Source organism: Cannabis sativa, chromosome 8, assembly GCF_029168945.1.
Source record: "Cannabis sativa cultivar Pink pepper isolate KNU-18-1 chromosome 8, ASM2916894v1, whole genome shotgun sequence".
Lineage (NCBI taxonomy): Eukaryota > Viridiplantae > Streptophyta > Magnoliopsida > Rosales > Cannabaceae > Cannabis > Cannabis sativa.
Window position 1 is genome coordinate 10,491,854 of NC_083608.1, and position 15,346 is coordinate 10,507,199.

The window sequence follows — 15,346 nt, forward strand, 5'->3', positions numbered from 1 at the left end:
AAATTCGAAATTCTAGCATTTAAGAAATGCAATTTCGAAAATTGATTAATAAAATAAAGAAAAAATATATTTTTGAAAATTATTTAAATTTAGTTGAAAAATAAATTTCAACTAAAAATAATTTTCTATTTAATTAAGTGTCATGAAAAAAAATATTTAAGTATCATGATGAAAATCAACTTAGTTATTTAATTTTTCAAATTAATTAAATGTATTAAATTCAAGAAATAAATAATTAAGTGTAGAGAAGGCTTAATTATTAATCTCTAGTTTAATACTAGGAAAAAATATACTTAAAATAAATTGTACCAAAATTAATTATTTAAATAATTAATTTCACAATTTATAATATTTTCCTATTTAATATTAGAAATAATAAGTAGTCTAGAAATAACTATCTACAAAATATCTTATTTAACTAAGTATCTTTTCCACAAAATTTGAAAAAAATATCTAATTTAAGTTGTATTAGAAAAAAAATCTAGAACTTAAATATTTTCAAATTTAAATTTAATTAAATATCAAAAATTAAGTTGTAACCACTTAATTCAAAAATATTCCATTTTAAGTTAATATTCGAAAAGATATTAACTTAAAAAATATCTAAAGAATCTTAATAACCAATGCCTAAAATTCCTCAACTTAATTTTGAAATTTGAAATTCAAAATATATTCAGATTTAAGTTGGTTAGTTGTAGATAACTAAATATAACTTAAATAAGAATATTTAATGAAAAATTTAAATTAAGTTCCAGAAAGAATCTAGATGGTTATAATTCTATATTTAATTAAATACAAGAAAATACATATAGTTTAGCTTAGAATAAAAATTCTTTAAACTATAATTTTCTTAAATTAATTTCAAAATAAATGAAATTAATTATGTTGCTAATCAATTTTATTAGGTTAAACTAGTGTAATTAACCTAGTACAGTTGTTCAAATCAAGCAAATGGGCCTTCACAATTGGGGTGGTTCATGTGAGGGAGTCTTGGGTTCGGTATGTCGTACCCACTTACATGGGTCCCAACTCTCACCTGAGGCCCAAAGAGAGGAATTTAACCTTAATAAGAACAATGTTATTAATTGAATAGGCCCAAAAACTAAATGGGCCTAAATAAATTCTATCGAAGCTATGATAATTTATTTTAGCAACATTAACCTATATGCATCTATAATAAAATTAAACACATAGGCTCACACGAGGCACACTTTGGATGGGTCTATCATGTTGCTAGGTCATACACAGATGAAAGAAGATTTTAAATATACCTGTTACAAATTATTATCTTGACCAAGGGAGCCATCAGATCATTAGATCTGGCAAAAAGGAACCATGGCTATTTGCAATCAAGTAATAATAGCTTTTGAAAACTTACACATAAGCTAAAACACATACTCCTGCAACAAGGTTAGCCGGATAGTTGGATGTAGGATTTATTTAATTTTAAATTAAATTTTTAATTTCGAAAATAATTAATTAAATAATAAAAAAAAAATTCGAAAAATATAAAAAAAAATTTGAAAAATTCGAAATTTTTAAAAAATTTAAATTTAAAATTAAACCTACAATTTTTGAAAAATTAGGTTTCAACCAACCTAAATATCATTTCAAAAATTTGCTAACTACTTTTAAATTTTAAATGTTATTTTATAAATAAAAATTAAATAAAAAATTAGAAAAGATAAATAAATATCTTTTTCAAATTTTAAATGTGATTTAAATAAATAAAATAACAAAATTTAAAAAATTAGCAAAATATCTTATATCATTTAAAAATTACATGATTATAAATATCTTATTTTTAAATTTAAAATAAGATAAGATATAATCAAATTTTAAAATAAGATAGATTTTTAAGCAAGAAGATAGATACTAATTCTATTCAAATTCAAATTACACTAATATCTTGAATTAAATTTAAAAAATATTAAATTAATTCAAAAAGATAATTAGAATTGAATTAGGAATAGTAATAGTATAAATACAAAACTATACCAAAAATCGGAAGTTAATTCCATGAAAAAGCATGAAAAATCGAAGAAAAACAAAAAAAATTGTGAACTGTACGGACAGTTTTGCGATCATGAGGAAAATTTGTCATGCCAGTAGATTTTCCAAATCTTCAAAAATTCATAACTAATTCAAATAAAATCCAAATTGAGTTCTGTAAAAGGCTAACTTGCTTAATTTTTTCCATACTATCCAATAAAACTAATTCCAGAAACTGAATCGCAATTATTTTTCACGAAAAATTTACAAACATCAATCAATCATCAAATAACACTCAATACAACATGATATCATCCAAAGAACATACAAACAATCGTTTTAAAGTCCAAATTTCTTGCAAGTAAATCAATTACCATGGCTCTGATACCAGTTGTTGGAAATTATTTTACCAGGATCCTAGATCTACTCACAAGTATGTTTATTAACATCCTAAATAAGAACTTTCTAAAACGACGAAATAAACACATATAAAGTTTAGGAAACCTTACATTGGGTGCAGCGGAATAATATGACTCCTTCCGTTCAGATATCTAGCCCTTGATTCCTTTCTGTAGCAGAGCATTATCAATATCTGAACCTGGATCTCTTTCTCTGAATCCTTGATGCTGAAACTCCTTTGTTGATGATCTTTCTTCACGATCTTCCTCACTATGATTGAGGTATCACTTGATGTGTGTGGGCACTACTCTAATCACTAAGGATTTCGAAATATTGAAGAAGAAGAGAGGGAGTGGTCAGCCAGATAGGGAGAGAGAAGGCTCAGTTTTTTCTCTGAAGGAAAAATAGAAAAATTTAAGTGTAATTTTCCTGAAGCCTTCACTATCTATTTATAGCATTCCACTAGGGTTAGGTTTGAATTATTTGGCATTAAAATAATGAAAAAATCAGTTTAAATTCCTACAAAAGTGGCTGGCCCTATACAAGTGGATTTGGGCCTCACTTTTTGCAATTTTGCAGTTTTATCTTTTCTGCATCTGATTTTTTCAAAAACGCTAATTTTCTAATTCAACCATTTAAATGTCAATTCTAACTATTTAATAACTATAAATAATTATTAAATAATATTGTCATTTATCATATTTATTAATTGAACCATACAAAGTATCATAATTAACAAATATGCCCCTATTAACTCTTTCTTTACAATTTCGCCCTTACTTAGTGAAAAATTCACAAATAGACATAGTCTAATTTGAGAATTATAATTGATTAATCAAAACCAATTACATGAGTCTTACAAGTAATATTATCTCAACTAGTGGGGGGACCATGGGTCTATATAACCGAGCTTCCAATAAGTAGATCAAGAATTTAACACTAAAATTCACTAACTTATTAATTCTTCGTTGAATCCACGCATAGAACTTAGAATTGCACTCTCAGTATATAGAATGCTCTATATGTTCCACCATATAGACACATTATTAGTTATCCATTGTTATAATCCTAATGTGATCAATGATCCTCTATATGAATGATCTACACAGTAAAGGGATTAAATTACCGTAACACCTACTTATGTATTTTATCCTTAAAACACTTGACCTAGTATAAATGATATTTCGGCTTATGTGAAATGAGATCTCCACCATTTATTTTCGTTTGGTCAAGCTCGAAGGAGATCATCCTTTGCTTACTATTCGCCAGATAGAAGCTATAGATTCCATGTTTATGCTAGCGCTCCCACTCAATTGCACTACCGTGTTCCCAAAATGTACGTATCACCCTGACCTAAAAGTAGGCTTAACTAACAAATCAAAGAACACGAATAGCCTTTCAAGATTGAGCATAATCATAACAGGATTAAGAACATTTGATCTAGGATCAACTAGGAGATATTGACTTGAATAGATTTTGCGGTAAGTTTAATTAAATCTAAGTCAAAGTTCAATATCGGTCCCTTCCAATGCATACTCCATGCATCCAACCTGAGCTTTACTTTAACCAATGCTCTGGAAAGAACATAGCACTTCTCCAAATGCAAGTAAACTCTGTTGTAGATTATCATATCAGTAAAACCCTATGTCTGATAAATCTAGGAAACTTTATTCACATAGTCATGTTTACTTTCCAATGTGTTGACGGCACAATAAACAGGATCAAGTATGTGAAAAGGGTTTCAGATGAATCTATACATTATGTACATATAATCATGAAATAAATCATGTGAACCATGCAACATTAAATGTTATTTCTGATCTATATTAATAAGTAAATCTGATTATATTGAAATGAGTTTTATTTAGGGCATAAAACCCAACAGCAAAGTGAGACCCAATTTCCTCATACGGGCCGCCCACTATGCAAGAGGTTTACCATTTTATTTTTTCCATTATATTAATGCCACACAATTCTAACCTAAACCTAGAGGGCATTCTATAAATAGAAAGTGTTGGCTTCAGGAAACTCATAACTTTGCACATTGTTTCCTTCAGAGAAAAGCCAAGCCGCCCCTTCTCTCTCTTTTCTTCTCTTCTAATTTCAAAATTCCCTTGAGTGATAGAGTCGTGCCCACACACATCAAGTGGTACCTCAATCATAGTATGTAAGACTATGGAAAATCAGCATCTAAGAAGGAGAGAAAGAGATCCAGATTCAGATCTTGATTATGCTCTGCTACAGAAAGGAATCAAGGGCTAGAGATCTGAATGGAAGGAGTCATTATATTCCGCTGAACCCAATGAAAGGTTTTCTTAAACTCTTATGTATTTATTTCATTGTTTTAGAATTCATATTAGGATGTTAATAAAACATACTTGGTAGTAAATCTAGATCCTGGTAATATATTTCCAACATCCTCGTCTTCCTCCCCGGGCTGATTAAGTAATGTTGATTTTTATTTTTTATTTTTTCCTTCCCCTCACTTATAAGACAATTCTATTTTCTTTTAAAGGGAGACATTTTATGGCCCGGCCCCAGGCCTTTACTTTTTTTTCTTTTGAACAATTTGTACGTCATTTGGTTTCGTTTAACCTTTTACTTTCTTATGTTCATCCTGTTTATATTCATCCTATTTTTTGCCCGTATGTTGTGCTTTAATACCCCCCTAAGTGACATGAAAAGAAATTTTTTAGGTCACTTAGCTTTAAAAATTACATAGGAGATTGCATATATTTGTCCAGCACAGGTTATTTTATAGAATATAAACTTCGTTTTTAACTACTGATAATATTTTCGGAGGTGTTCAGCATTCCAGGCCCTAGGCACTGTGCATCCGTCCATTCTTTTTAGCATATAGGTCGCGGAGCCGATTTTATTCTCAATTTCGTATGGCCCTTCCCAATTTGGCCCAAGTACCCCCACTCCGGGTTCTTAGGTGGCTGGAAAGACCCTTCGTAGGACTAGTTCACCAATGGTGAATTTTCTATCTTTTGACCTTGTCGTTGAAATATTTAGCCACCTTTCTTTGATAAGCTGCCATCCGTACCTGAGACTCATCCCGGAGCTTGTCTATTTGATCCAGCGCTTCTTGTAATAAAGCTTTGTTTGTTGCTGGATCATATGCTGCCCTTCTGTGAGATGGGAACAAGGTTTCCACCGGTACCATAGCTTCACATCCGTACAACATTGAGAATGGGGAGTGTCCGGTTGATGTTCTTGGAGTGGTCCGGTAGGCCCATAATACTCATGACAGTTCTTCAGGCCAGTTGTTTTTGCAGGCTAGCAGCTTTTTCTTTAAGGTAACTTTTAGTATTTTGTTGACGGCCTCCGCCTGTCCATTTGTTTGCGGCCTTGTAACCGCAGAGAAGCTTTTGACGACTCCGTGTTGGTTGCAGAAGTTTGTGAATTCTTCGCAGTCAAACTGCTTTCCATTGTCTGAGACTATTTTATGAGGCAAGCCGTATCGACACACGATGTTTTTGATAACAAAGTCTAATGCTTTCTTAGCGGTTATGATCTTCATAGGCTCGGCCTCTATTCATTTTGTGAAATAGTCTACGACCACTATAGCATACTTTACCCCTCCCTTTCCCGTTGGTAAGGATCCAATGACATCTATCCCCCACACCGCAAAGGGCCAGGGGCTAGTCATCAAGGTAATTTCGTTGGGCGGGGCTCTCGGTATGCTTGCAAATCATTGGCACGAATCCCATTTTAGGACATAGTCTACACAATCCTTCTTCATTGTTTGCCAAAAGCATCCTTGTCTCAGTATTTTCTTCGAGAGACTCGGACCTCCTGTGTGGTCTCCACAAAAACCCTTCATGGACTTCTTGCATGATCCGTCTAGCTTCAGGGTCCGACACACACCTTGAGTACGGTATGTTGAGCTCTCTCCGATAAAGGACATTATCCATCATTATGTATCGATGCGCCTGGTACTGTAACCTCCTAGATACAGCCCTTTCATGAGGCAACTCTCCTTGCGTTATGTATTTGATGATGGAGTCCATCCAACTCGGTCCTTCCTCATTAGTAGCTACCATCTCTTTGGCTTTGATGCTTGGCTCCGCGAGGTGTTCGACAGGTACTACCCCCAGTCTTTCTATTTCGCTGTCTGAGGCTAGCTTAGCCAGACAGTCTCTGTGAGCGTTCTTTTCTCGTGAGATTCTTTCCACTTTGTATTCTATAAACTCGTGGAGAAAGTCTCTGAAAATTGCTACGTAAGCGGCAATTTTTTGTCCACGTGTTTGGTATTCTCTTGATGCCTGGCTAACCACTAACTAAGAATCACTGAAGACTTCTACCCTTGCAGCCCCTACGGCTTTGGCCAGTCTTAGTTCTACAATTAGCGCTTCGTATTCGGCCTCATTGTTGGAAGCTGGAAATGCAAAGCGTACGGCGGCCTGGAGTCGGAGTCTGTCTGGCGATATCATTGCTATCCCAGCACCGAATCCATTTTCATTTGACACCCCATCGACGAACAGTTTCCATACCGGCATCTGCTGGGCTGGCCTACTAGAGCAGGCCTCTACTTCATTACATTCCGTTATGAAGTCTGCTAAGGCATGTCCTTTTATGGAGATGTGCGGGACATAGTGTATATCGAACTAGCTCAATTCCATGGCCCATTTAAGGAGTCTTCCTGAGGCTTCAGGTTTTTGCAAGACTTGCCAAAGTGGGTGATTTGTAAGTACCTTAATGGGATGAGCCTGGAAGTAGGGTCTTAGTTTTCTTAAAGCCATCAGGAGGGAAAAAACTAATTTCTCGATAAAGGGATACCGTGTCTCGGCTCTTATCATGCGCTTCTCGATAGGTAAGCAACATTTGAGCCAATAGATATATATTTTTTGACTTATTGCTTCACCAACCTCTCTCTTTTTCTAACTCTGATTCTTTCGTTCGTCGGCTTTTTCAGGGCAAGAAGCTCATGAATGATCCTAATGCTACCACTACAACGCTCTTTCTCCCTTCCTCAACTAAATCCTTTTCAATATTCTTCTCTAAATGCATTGCCCGCAAACTCAAATAAATACTGTTTTTGATTCTAATGTACATGCACGAATTTCTCATCTTGTGTAATTAGAATTTTATTGTTTTGATTTTCAATCATTATTGTTTTTGTTTTGAATTCTGGGAAAACTAAAATAAAACTAGAATAATTTTGTTGATATTATATATATGTTATTGCTATTATTTGTTGATTTTAAAGATTGATAATTTTTTGTTGATTAATGTTCTTTAAAGTGTTGACTGATGCAAGTTTAAATTATATAATGTTATGATGTTCTTGTGGTGGTAGGTGTAGATGTGGTGACTGAGTTCATTGATGGTCTTGTGGAAACATACCCTGATTTGCAATACTTAGATGGCTTTCCTCAGGATATCGTACAGTTTGATATGGCCATTTTATCTTCTACAGAGTTGGATGAGCTTTATTGTCTTATCAATTCGAATGTTAAGCGTTTTTAGCACCTATAATGGGGTAAACTAGCCTTTTTATATCTCTGTACATTTATTGTTGATACGATTCAATTGTGATTCTCTATGATGATGTGGTATAGAAAAAAGATAATTCAAAATTAGTTGCTCATAATATAATTGAAGGCTACCTTGAAGAAGAAAATGCAGAATTGTAATTTCTTAGCTATATTAATTTGAGAGGATAATGGGTTTGTGAAAGATCCCTTTTTTTATTATGATCCATGGTAATTGTTCTAAGTTTGATGTTTGGGTAACTGATATCAAAGCAGATTAAGCGAAGCTTTTGTGCAAGTTGTTGTCGAAAAGGAGCCTTATGAGGTAATTTCTATGCCTTTGTTTTTGTAATTGGACCCTTTGTTTTGGTATTCAAATAATGGTTTATTATTTTATTTTTTGAGTGTTTAATAGGTATAGGTTTTGATTTAGAAAAAGTGACCCACAAAGTTTATTTCGAAATAGAGATCGAGGGAAAGTCCATTGGCATGAGTGATTTGAATATTGATTGACAATTTACACATAATTATATTTGATTTGTTATTGCTTGTGGTTCTGAGAAAATTGATGGAATGAGATTATTAATATTGAAATTGAATAAAATAACTACTTAAAATTTGGTTTCTTCTTCATTGAGAAAAACAAATTTTTGGATATTGCTTCCCTTTTCATGAATTAGTAAAATCGACACTTATTTTTTATCAGGTTGCATAATTATGTTCCTTTTTTAAAAAATAGGAACTAGGCTTTTTTTTTCTTTCTTTTTCTTTCTTTTTTTGAAAGGGGCCATTGGTGGGCTTCTGAATACAATGAAAGTAGTATGTTTCTTAACATTGTAGTGATCTAATTGTTATTTGCTGTGCAACATTGTCACCAATTTTAAACTATTGGTTTTTCTTATTGTTCTTCTTATTATGATAGAATTGATCATTGAAAAAAAAAATCTCACATTAATTTGATCGCACTAAAAGACACATCTTTTATTGTACGCATTTAATCTTGATTCATATTGCTCTAAAATTATTAAATTTTATTTTTTTATTAAATTAAATGTATAAGTTTATGTAAAATTGATCAAGTTTTTCTAGAGTAATTGAATGGAAGGCATAGAGAAGGGGGCAAAGGAAGAGGACTCCTCTTTACCCATCAATTTTATTTGAGCTGTTCTTCACGGAAATACACTCGCTATAAAATCAGCCTCTCGCTCAGCGATGCATATATAAACCAGGTAAAATATTTTCATTTGAAATACAAAATTGGATTGGGCGATTAATTAATTGATTGCCTAATGTTGGCGATGGAATTGAAAATGGTGTATGCTCCTCGACTAGACGATCCACGATCGAAGACATTCAAGCGTTGCTTGATTGATACATATGAGATATCAGGGTCTTGTACTTATTAGATCTGTTATCTCTACCTGTATTGTACCAGAGTGGTTATGATGGTTGGAAACTAGAGAAACATCTCTGTGGTAGAGAACAAGGTAAAATCTAATTTACATGAGATATTGTTTTTGTTTTCTATTTCTTTAATCTAATCTGATTAAAACAATATATTGTGTTTGGATGTAGAATCTTCATGATTCTTAAATATAATCTAATTTTCAATAATATTGTATTTTTTTCGCATTTGAATATGAAATTAAATATTTGTTACGATTATGATTAAGGGAAATTTTTGTTAAAATTAATCTTCTTTTCTTTTCTTTTCTCGAAATTTTAAATTTTTATTTTGTGGGTTTTGAAATTTGAGCTAATCTGAGTTGAAATAGAAGTTGGTTTTATTTTTTGTTGCAAGAATGAAGATAGACGAGAGGATGTGGCATTGAAAGAGACGGTTGTTCGAATATCAAGAGAAGCATAAGAACAAGAGCATCGAATAGGCAAGAGCAGTTGAACTAAGTCGTTCAAGGTGCAAATTTTGTAATTTCATATTGCTTTTTATAATTTCATGACCTGATAGTTTGTTTCACTGTATATAAGTTTATGATTTGTGATCAATATTGTCCATATCTATGTAGATGGGATAAATTATTGACGATGATGAAGCAATTGAATTTGGATTTTTTGGCTACTGATTAATATATATGAAACAAAAGAATGTAATTTGTTTATATTTTGAATTTTGATGAACAATTGACATATCTTTCTTGAAACTATTTGTTGTGTACTTCTCCAATCTTTAATGAATAGAACGAGTATATATAGTACAACATTATGCTTGGACTACATATAATCCTATTGTTGCAACAATCTTGGAGGAGAAAACTATTTGAGTTTTTTTTGGAAGATAATAATCTTGGAGGAAAAATAGACAATCCTATTATATGCAGATCCAGCTAGAATGAAAAGTGCAAAATACAAACATTATACTATTGTCTCTATCGAAGCAAATGAAGATTAAGCTCCTATTAAGAGTATTTTTATTTTTCTTATCTACAACTTTTAGACAAGTGTTATCTTCAATTATCAACAATTTACGGAGTGATTTTTAATTTTCTTTTTTATTTTACACACAGTTAAGTTGTGTTTTCTTTAGTATTTGAATATTAATTTTTAGTTTATTTTTGTATTATCTTAAGAACATATTACAGTTAAATTATCAAGCTTTCTTAAATACAAAAATATTGCATCTAATATTCTTTTAATTGTCAAAATTATAAATTACATTAGTAAGATATACATAATAATAATCTCACCTAATAACTAATAATATTTTTTTATAACGCTTTATTATGAAAAAAAAATTCTTCAATTAGTATTACTTTTAAATAAAGTAAAAATAACTAGCATAAAATTTAGTATACGTGCCTCGCACGTAGTTTTTTACTAGTATATATATATATATATATATATATATTCTAAACCACATTAACTATAAATCTAATAATTTTTACAAGCTCTCCCTTCTCATCCTTTCTCTATTCATTTTTTTCTATAGCATAAAGCAATTTAAATTGTTAGTTAAAGCATTAGACATTGAAGCGTAAACTACCAATTCAAAATAGTCTCTATTTTTCTAACACATACACAATATACATAATTATTTATTGTTATATCTGATTAATTTACTTATTATTAATTTATATTATATGTAGTTCTAAAAATTTCAACACATAGAAAACACATACACAATATACATAATTATTTATTGTTATATCTGATTAATTAATTATTATTAATTTATATTATATGTAGTTCTAAAAATTTCAACACATAGAAACTAATAATTGTTTGACTAGATACATGCATGGTTTAGTATATTGATGCAACAATAATTAGAAGAACTTAATCGAAGAAAAAATTGGTGAATTCTTTCCAAGTTTGACATTCTATGGTAAGTTTTTTTTTTTATAGAACTCTCCTTTTGTGAATTCATTACAAAGTTCTCAATTTTTAATAATCATTATATTAAATTTCTTTTTCTTTTGTAGATCTAACATTGTATAGTGATTAATTATTTCTTTTATTTATATGAATTTCAAATACGGCATTCTATGGTGAGTTTTCTATAGATTTCTCTTTCTGCGAGTTTCTTTACAAAGTTTTCTATTTTTAGTATTTTCATCCTTATATTTCCCATGATAATCTCTTAATCGACAGGATTTTGATAATTGGAAAATACTATGTTTGGTGTGATTTAGTTAAAAAAAAAATAACATTGTATATGTGATAATGTAGTGTGGTAGCAACAATAAATGAAAGTTTTATTAATTTTTTTTTATTCTATAGATTTTGATAACATTTGGTCAAATTTCGATACGGTGATGATAATGATTTCGAATATAATGACGACTACAAGTAAGATATGATGACAATAATATTCTTAAAAAATTTTAGTTTAAGAATTAATCGGGATGTGAAATTAAATTTGCATAAAAATTATTAATCTATTAAAATTTATTAACTAATTAATTTTATTAGTAATTTTTATTAGTAAAAATTATTATAATCTATTAAAATTTTCAAATTTAATTTAATTTGAAAATTTTTATAAATTAAAATGATAATTTTTAATTTGTCAAAAAAATTATTATTTTTAAATTAATTTGTTAATGATTTTTTTTCTTTTTATTATTATTTAAATCTGCCGCATCTTAATTCTAAATAAATGAGAAATAAAATCTTTAAAAAATTAAAGAAATTATAATCTAAGAAAATAGAATTAACATCTTGAATGGGGCTTAGAAGTTCCAGATTGCTACGCCTTCGTAATAGTTTCCAACATTTTAAATTTCTTTCTCGTATGTCTAAATAAAATTACACCCACGTAATATTATAGGTTGTTTATTTGTTTGAACTTTGCCATTTGTTTGGGATCATGAAATACGTTTTTGTTAAAATCTTATACGCCCCTAGCACGAGTTTGAAGGTTTAAAGAATGTTTTTTTAGAAAGTTCAATTCTTAGTGTGTGAAGAATTTGATGGTTATAGAGTTTTTGTTTGTAATCTTTTTGTAAGGACAGTGTATTCATGGTAAAATTGAACTTTTTTAAAATAGTTAAAAAAAAAAATACAAAGTATAGTTTTTTGTAACACAATGAAGAGAAAAAAAGGACAGTGAATTCATATTGATGAAGTTGTCTCACATAAGTAAAGTAAATTCTTATCCTCCAAAACAAATTCATATAGATGATGCTGCGGTGGCATCATGAAGTTATCCTCAAATTCACAGAGATGGCAAGAGAGCCTTAGCCGGTGTCAGCAGAGCAACTGACCCTCTTTCTGAAGACATATACTTCCTGTATATACCCCGAAGCTTAGCTTTCTCAGCCATTGAATGCAAGTTGCTTAAATGTTTAGCACAGTCTCTGCAGGACCAAAAAAATATATATATTAAAATCCAGAGTTTGGTAAAATAATAATCATAAATAAAAATAAAATGAGGGCATTTTACATGAGCTGTGTCTCTGCAAAACCAGTGTGTAGCTTTAGTGTGTCATTCCAAACTGGACCCACGTTGAGGGTGCATCTAGCAGCATACACTGCCGAGGCAGCTATCATTGAAGGGCAATACATTATTGTTGCGTAATGCATCATACCTAGCTCAGCTAGAAAGTAAACCATGTGCTCCAACTGAAAAAAACATAAAGCTTTGTTAGATGAGAAAATGTTCAATGAGATTTCAGAGAAAAATTAATGAGAATAGAGAGATTGACTACTAACTTGCTTGTCACCAGGGAAAGATGCCTTGATGAAACGAACCAGGAAAACATATGGTGTTGGAACAGTTAAGGTCCACTCTAACTTGCCTAGAATGATCTTCTCCATTCTTAATATCTGCTCATGAGTGTAAGCTCTGTCTGAGAGACATACGAAATCGTTGACCTGTACATAAATAAAGCAAGGATGATGTTTCAGACATATAAACTTTTCTTGCAGTATTCTTCAAAGGAATGATGAATGAACCTTTTCTTATCCTTACCTCGGGAGCCCAAATTTCTTCATATTTTGAGGCTGTTAACATGGCACTTATGCCCACCAACTGCAATTCTCTCCTTGATATTGTTTTTACCGCCAGGAACCGATCAATTATATTGATAGTCAAGTAAAAAGTCTCAGGAGAGAGTTCAAACTTGGTATGAACTTCCACCAACCAATCCACTAGTATAGCTCTCATCTGTTCATTGATCTCTGGCTGTGAATCTATGTAGTCATGAGGCCGGTTCTCATTCTGTTCATTAATGGAACAAAAAGTGTGAGATTAGTAAATGTTGAAGACAAAGGGATGAAATAACAATGACTACACTTGAAGACATGAAAGAACAGCAAAACTAACACAAAAATGACTACCTCGACTAGCTTATAGAACTTGTACATATCTTCAATATATTCAACCGCAGCCAGCTCGTTGTCTACATCTGCTGCATCTATGTCAACTATCTGCGCCTATAAATAAGAACAAATTAGAACTTAGAAGTCAAATTAGAACATAGAACAAACTATTGATCACATGCAGAATTCATAATTTGGCTTTCCCAAAACTACTATATATAATCAACGTATACAACCAGATATACCTTGCTTCTAGCAGTAAGAACTGAAGTAAGTGTTGGTGCTTTCTTTCTTAAGGAGGCCCCTCCCCCAACTTCTACTTCTTTTTTCATGTTGTTCAAAGGCTTCTCCGGCTTCTTCTTGACTTCCTCTGTGTCTGAGGATAGATCAATCACCTCTATGGGCTTAGGCTTAACATTAACAATCTTATTATTGTTGTTGGCCTTTAGTGCCTCAATTCTTCTCCCAGCATCAGGAACCACCATCTGTTTCTGCATAGCATAGTTTGAAAAGAGCATACAAAATCAATTACCAGAACTCTAGAAAGTTGTTATAAAAATTAAAGTTTTATCAAAACACTAACCTTGTTCTTCTCAGCAGCTCTAGCGGCTTCAGCGTTAGCGATTAATTGCGCATGAAAACTCCTGAAGAAAATATAAATAAAAACTTAGCAAAGACAAACAACACATTAAGAAACCAAACACATATTGTTGTACAGAGAGAAAGAGAGAAAAAACCTTGTCATGGGGCGATTAGGTTTGCCTTCAACTCCTCCTCTAGCAGCAGGTACCATATTCCCAATATCACCAAGAGCTCTGCGATTTTTCCCATCGTGGGCCACTGGGTTCTTCTTGTGCACCTTGTTTTCGACTGCCTCACCTATTCCAGTAACGGGATTTAAAAATCAGAAGAAGGATTGTACCCAAAACAGATCATGAATCATGGCTCCAAGAAACAAATACATAGTACCCCCAAATATGAAAAGAAAAAAAAAAGACGGGGGCCGATCTTCGAAAGGGGCCATTGATAAACTTTGTCCGATTATCATAATAACAAAACAATTTCAAGAAGAAGACATAAAAAGGGTATTACCTCTAGCTTGTTGAGGAATAACTACTCTTGAAGCCATTTCTTCTTCTAAAACCTAGAAGATCTTCCAAAAGTCCCTGTTGAAAATCTTGATTGGCAAAGACACAAGAATGATATTCTTCTAGGTTTCTCTCTTTATCTTAGATCGCTCCCTTACTGAACACGTATCTCTCACACACAAGGAGTTCTACGAATGCGGTAAAGAAAGAGATATCCCTTTTGAAGCTGGAGGTTCAGAAGACGAATCGTTCCAACGGTCGAATTTTTTTAAATTTGTGACCGTTAGATCTGTGACCGTTGTGCGATTCAAAAGTTACCGTTCTGTCAAAGGCCAATATAAAAAGAACTTGGGACATCTTAGCAGTTAACGGAATCAATAGGCAACACGTGTATTTTTTTTAACTAAATATTATAAACCAGAGCTTGTTTTCTTGAAAAAGAAAAAAAACAAACTCAATATAAACCATAATCTATAACTATATAAAAAGGGACAATGTTGTTTTGGGCTTTTTTTTTTTTAGTAAATTACAAAAATATAAAGAGAACATTATGACATATATTAGAACTACATTTTTAACATTATCATTTTTAATTATTTTTGAACAATA

At 31.5% G+C, this 15,346-nt stretch overlaps 1 protein-coding gene across 2 annotated transcripts; it reads right to left on the reverse strand.

Annotated features, from left to right (window-relative positions):
* Nucleotides 1–12,348: 12,348 nt before the first annotated feature.
* On the reverse strand, nucleotides 12,349–15,041 carry LOC115701151 (G2/mitotic-specific cyclin S13-7). Of its 2 annotated transcripts, none has more exons than XM_061102372.1 (9): nucleotides 14,742–15,041; nucleotides 14,387–14,528; nucleotides 14,233–14,293; nucleotides 13,895–14,140; nucleotides 13,668–13,757; nucleotides 13,300–13,548; nucleotides 13,041–13,202; nucleotides 12,772–12,950; nucleotides 12,349–12,685 (listed from the first exon to the last, which is right to left on the reverse strand). In XM_061102372.1, exons 1-9 carry the CDS (start codon nucleotides 14,776–14,778, stop codon nucleotides 12,544–12,546), a joined length of 1,308 nt encoding a protein of 435 aa, XP_060958355.1. In that variant the 5' UTR covers nucleotides 14,779–15,041; the 3' UTR covers nucleotides 12,349–12,543. The 2 variants fall into 2 exon arrangements, with proteins under 2 accessions (XP_060958355.1, XP_030484718.2); XM_030628858.2 differs by having other exon boundaries at nucleotides 13,668–13,763.
* Nucleotides 15,042–15,346: the final 305 nt, after the last annotated feature.

Excerpts from the sequence above, each read along its gene's own strand:
- LOC115701151 (XM_030628858.2), bottom strand. The coding sequence starts at position 14,778 with ATGGCTTCAAGAGTAGTTATTCCTCAACAAGCTAGAG. Across the intron at positions 14,529-14,741 it reads TATTCCTCAACAAGCTAGAG|GTGAGGCAGTCGAAAACAAG; the intron begins GTAATACCCTTT and ends TTACTGGAATAG. Across the intron at positions 13,764-13,894 it reads TTCTTACTGCTAGAAGCAAG|GCGCAGATAGTTGACATAGA; the intron begins GTATATCTGGTT and ends TCTTATTTATAG.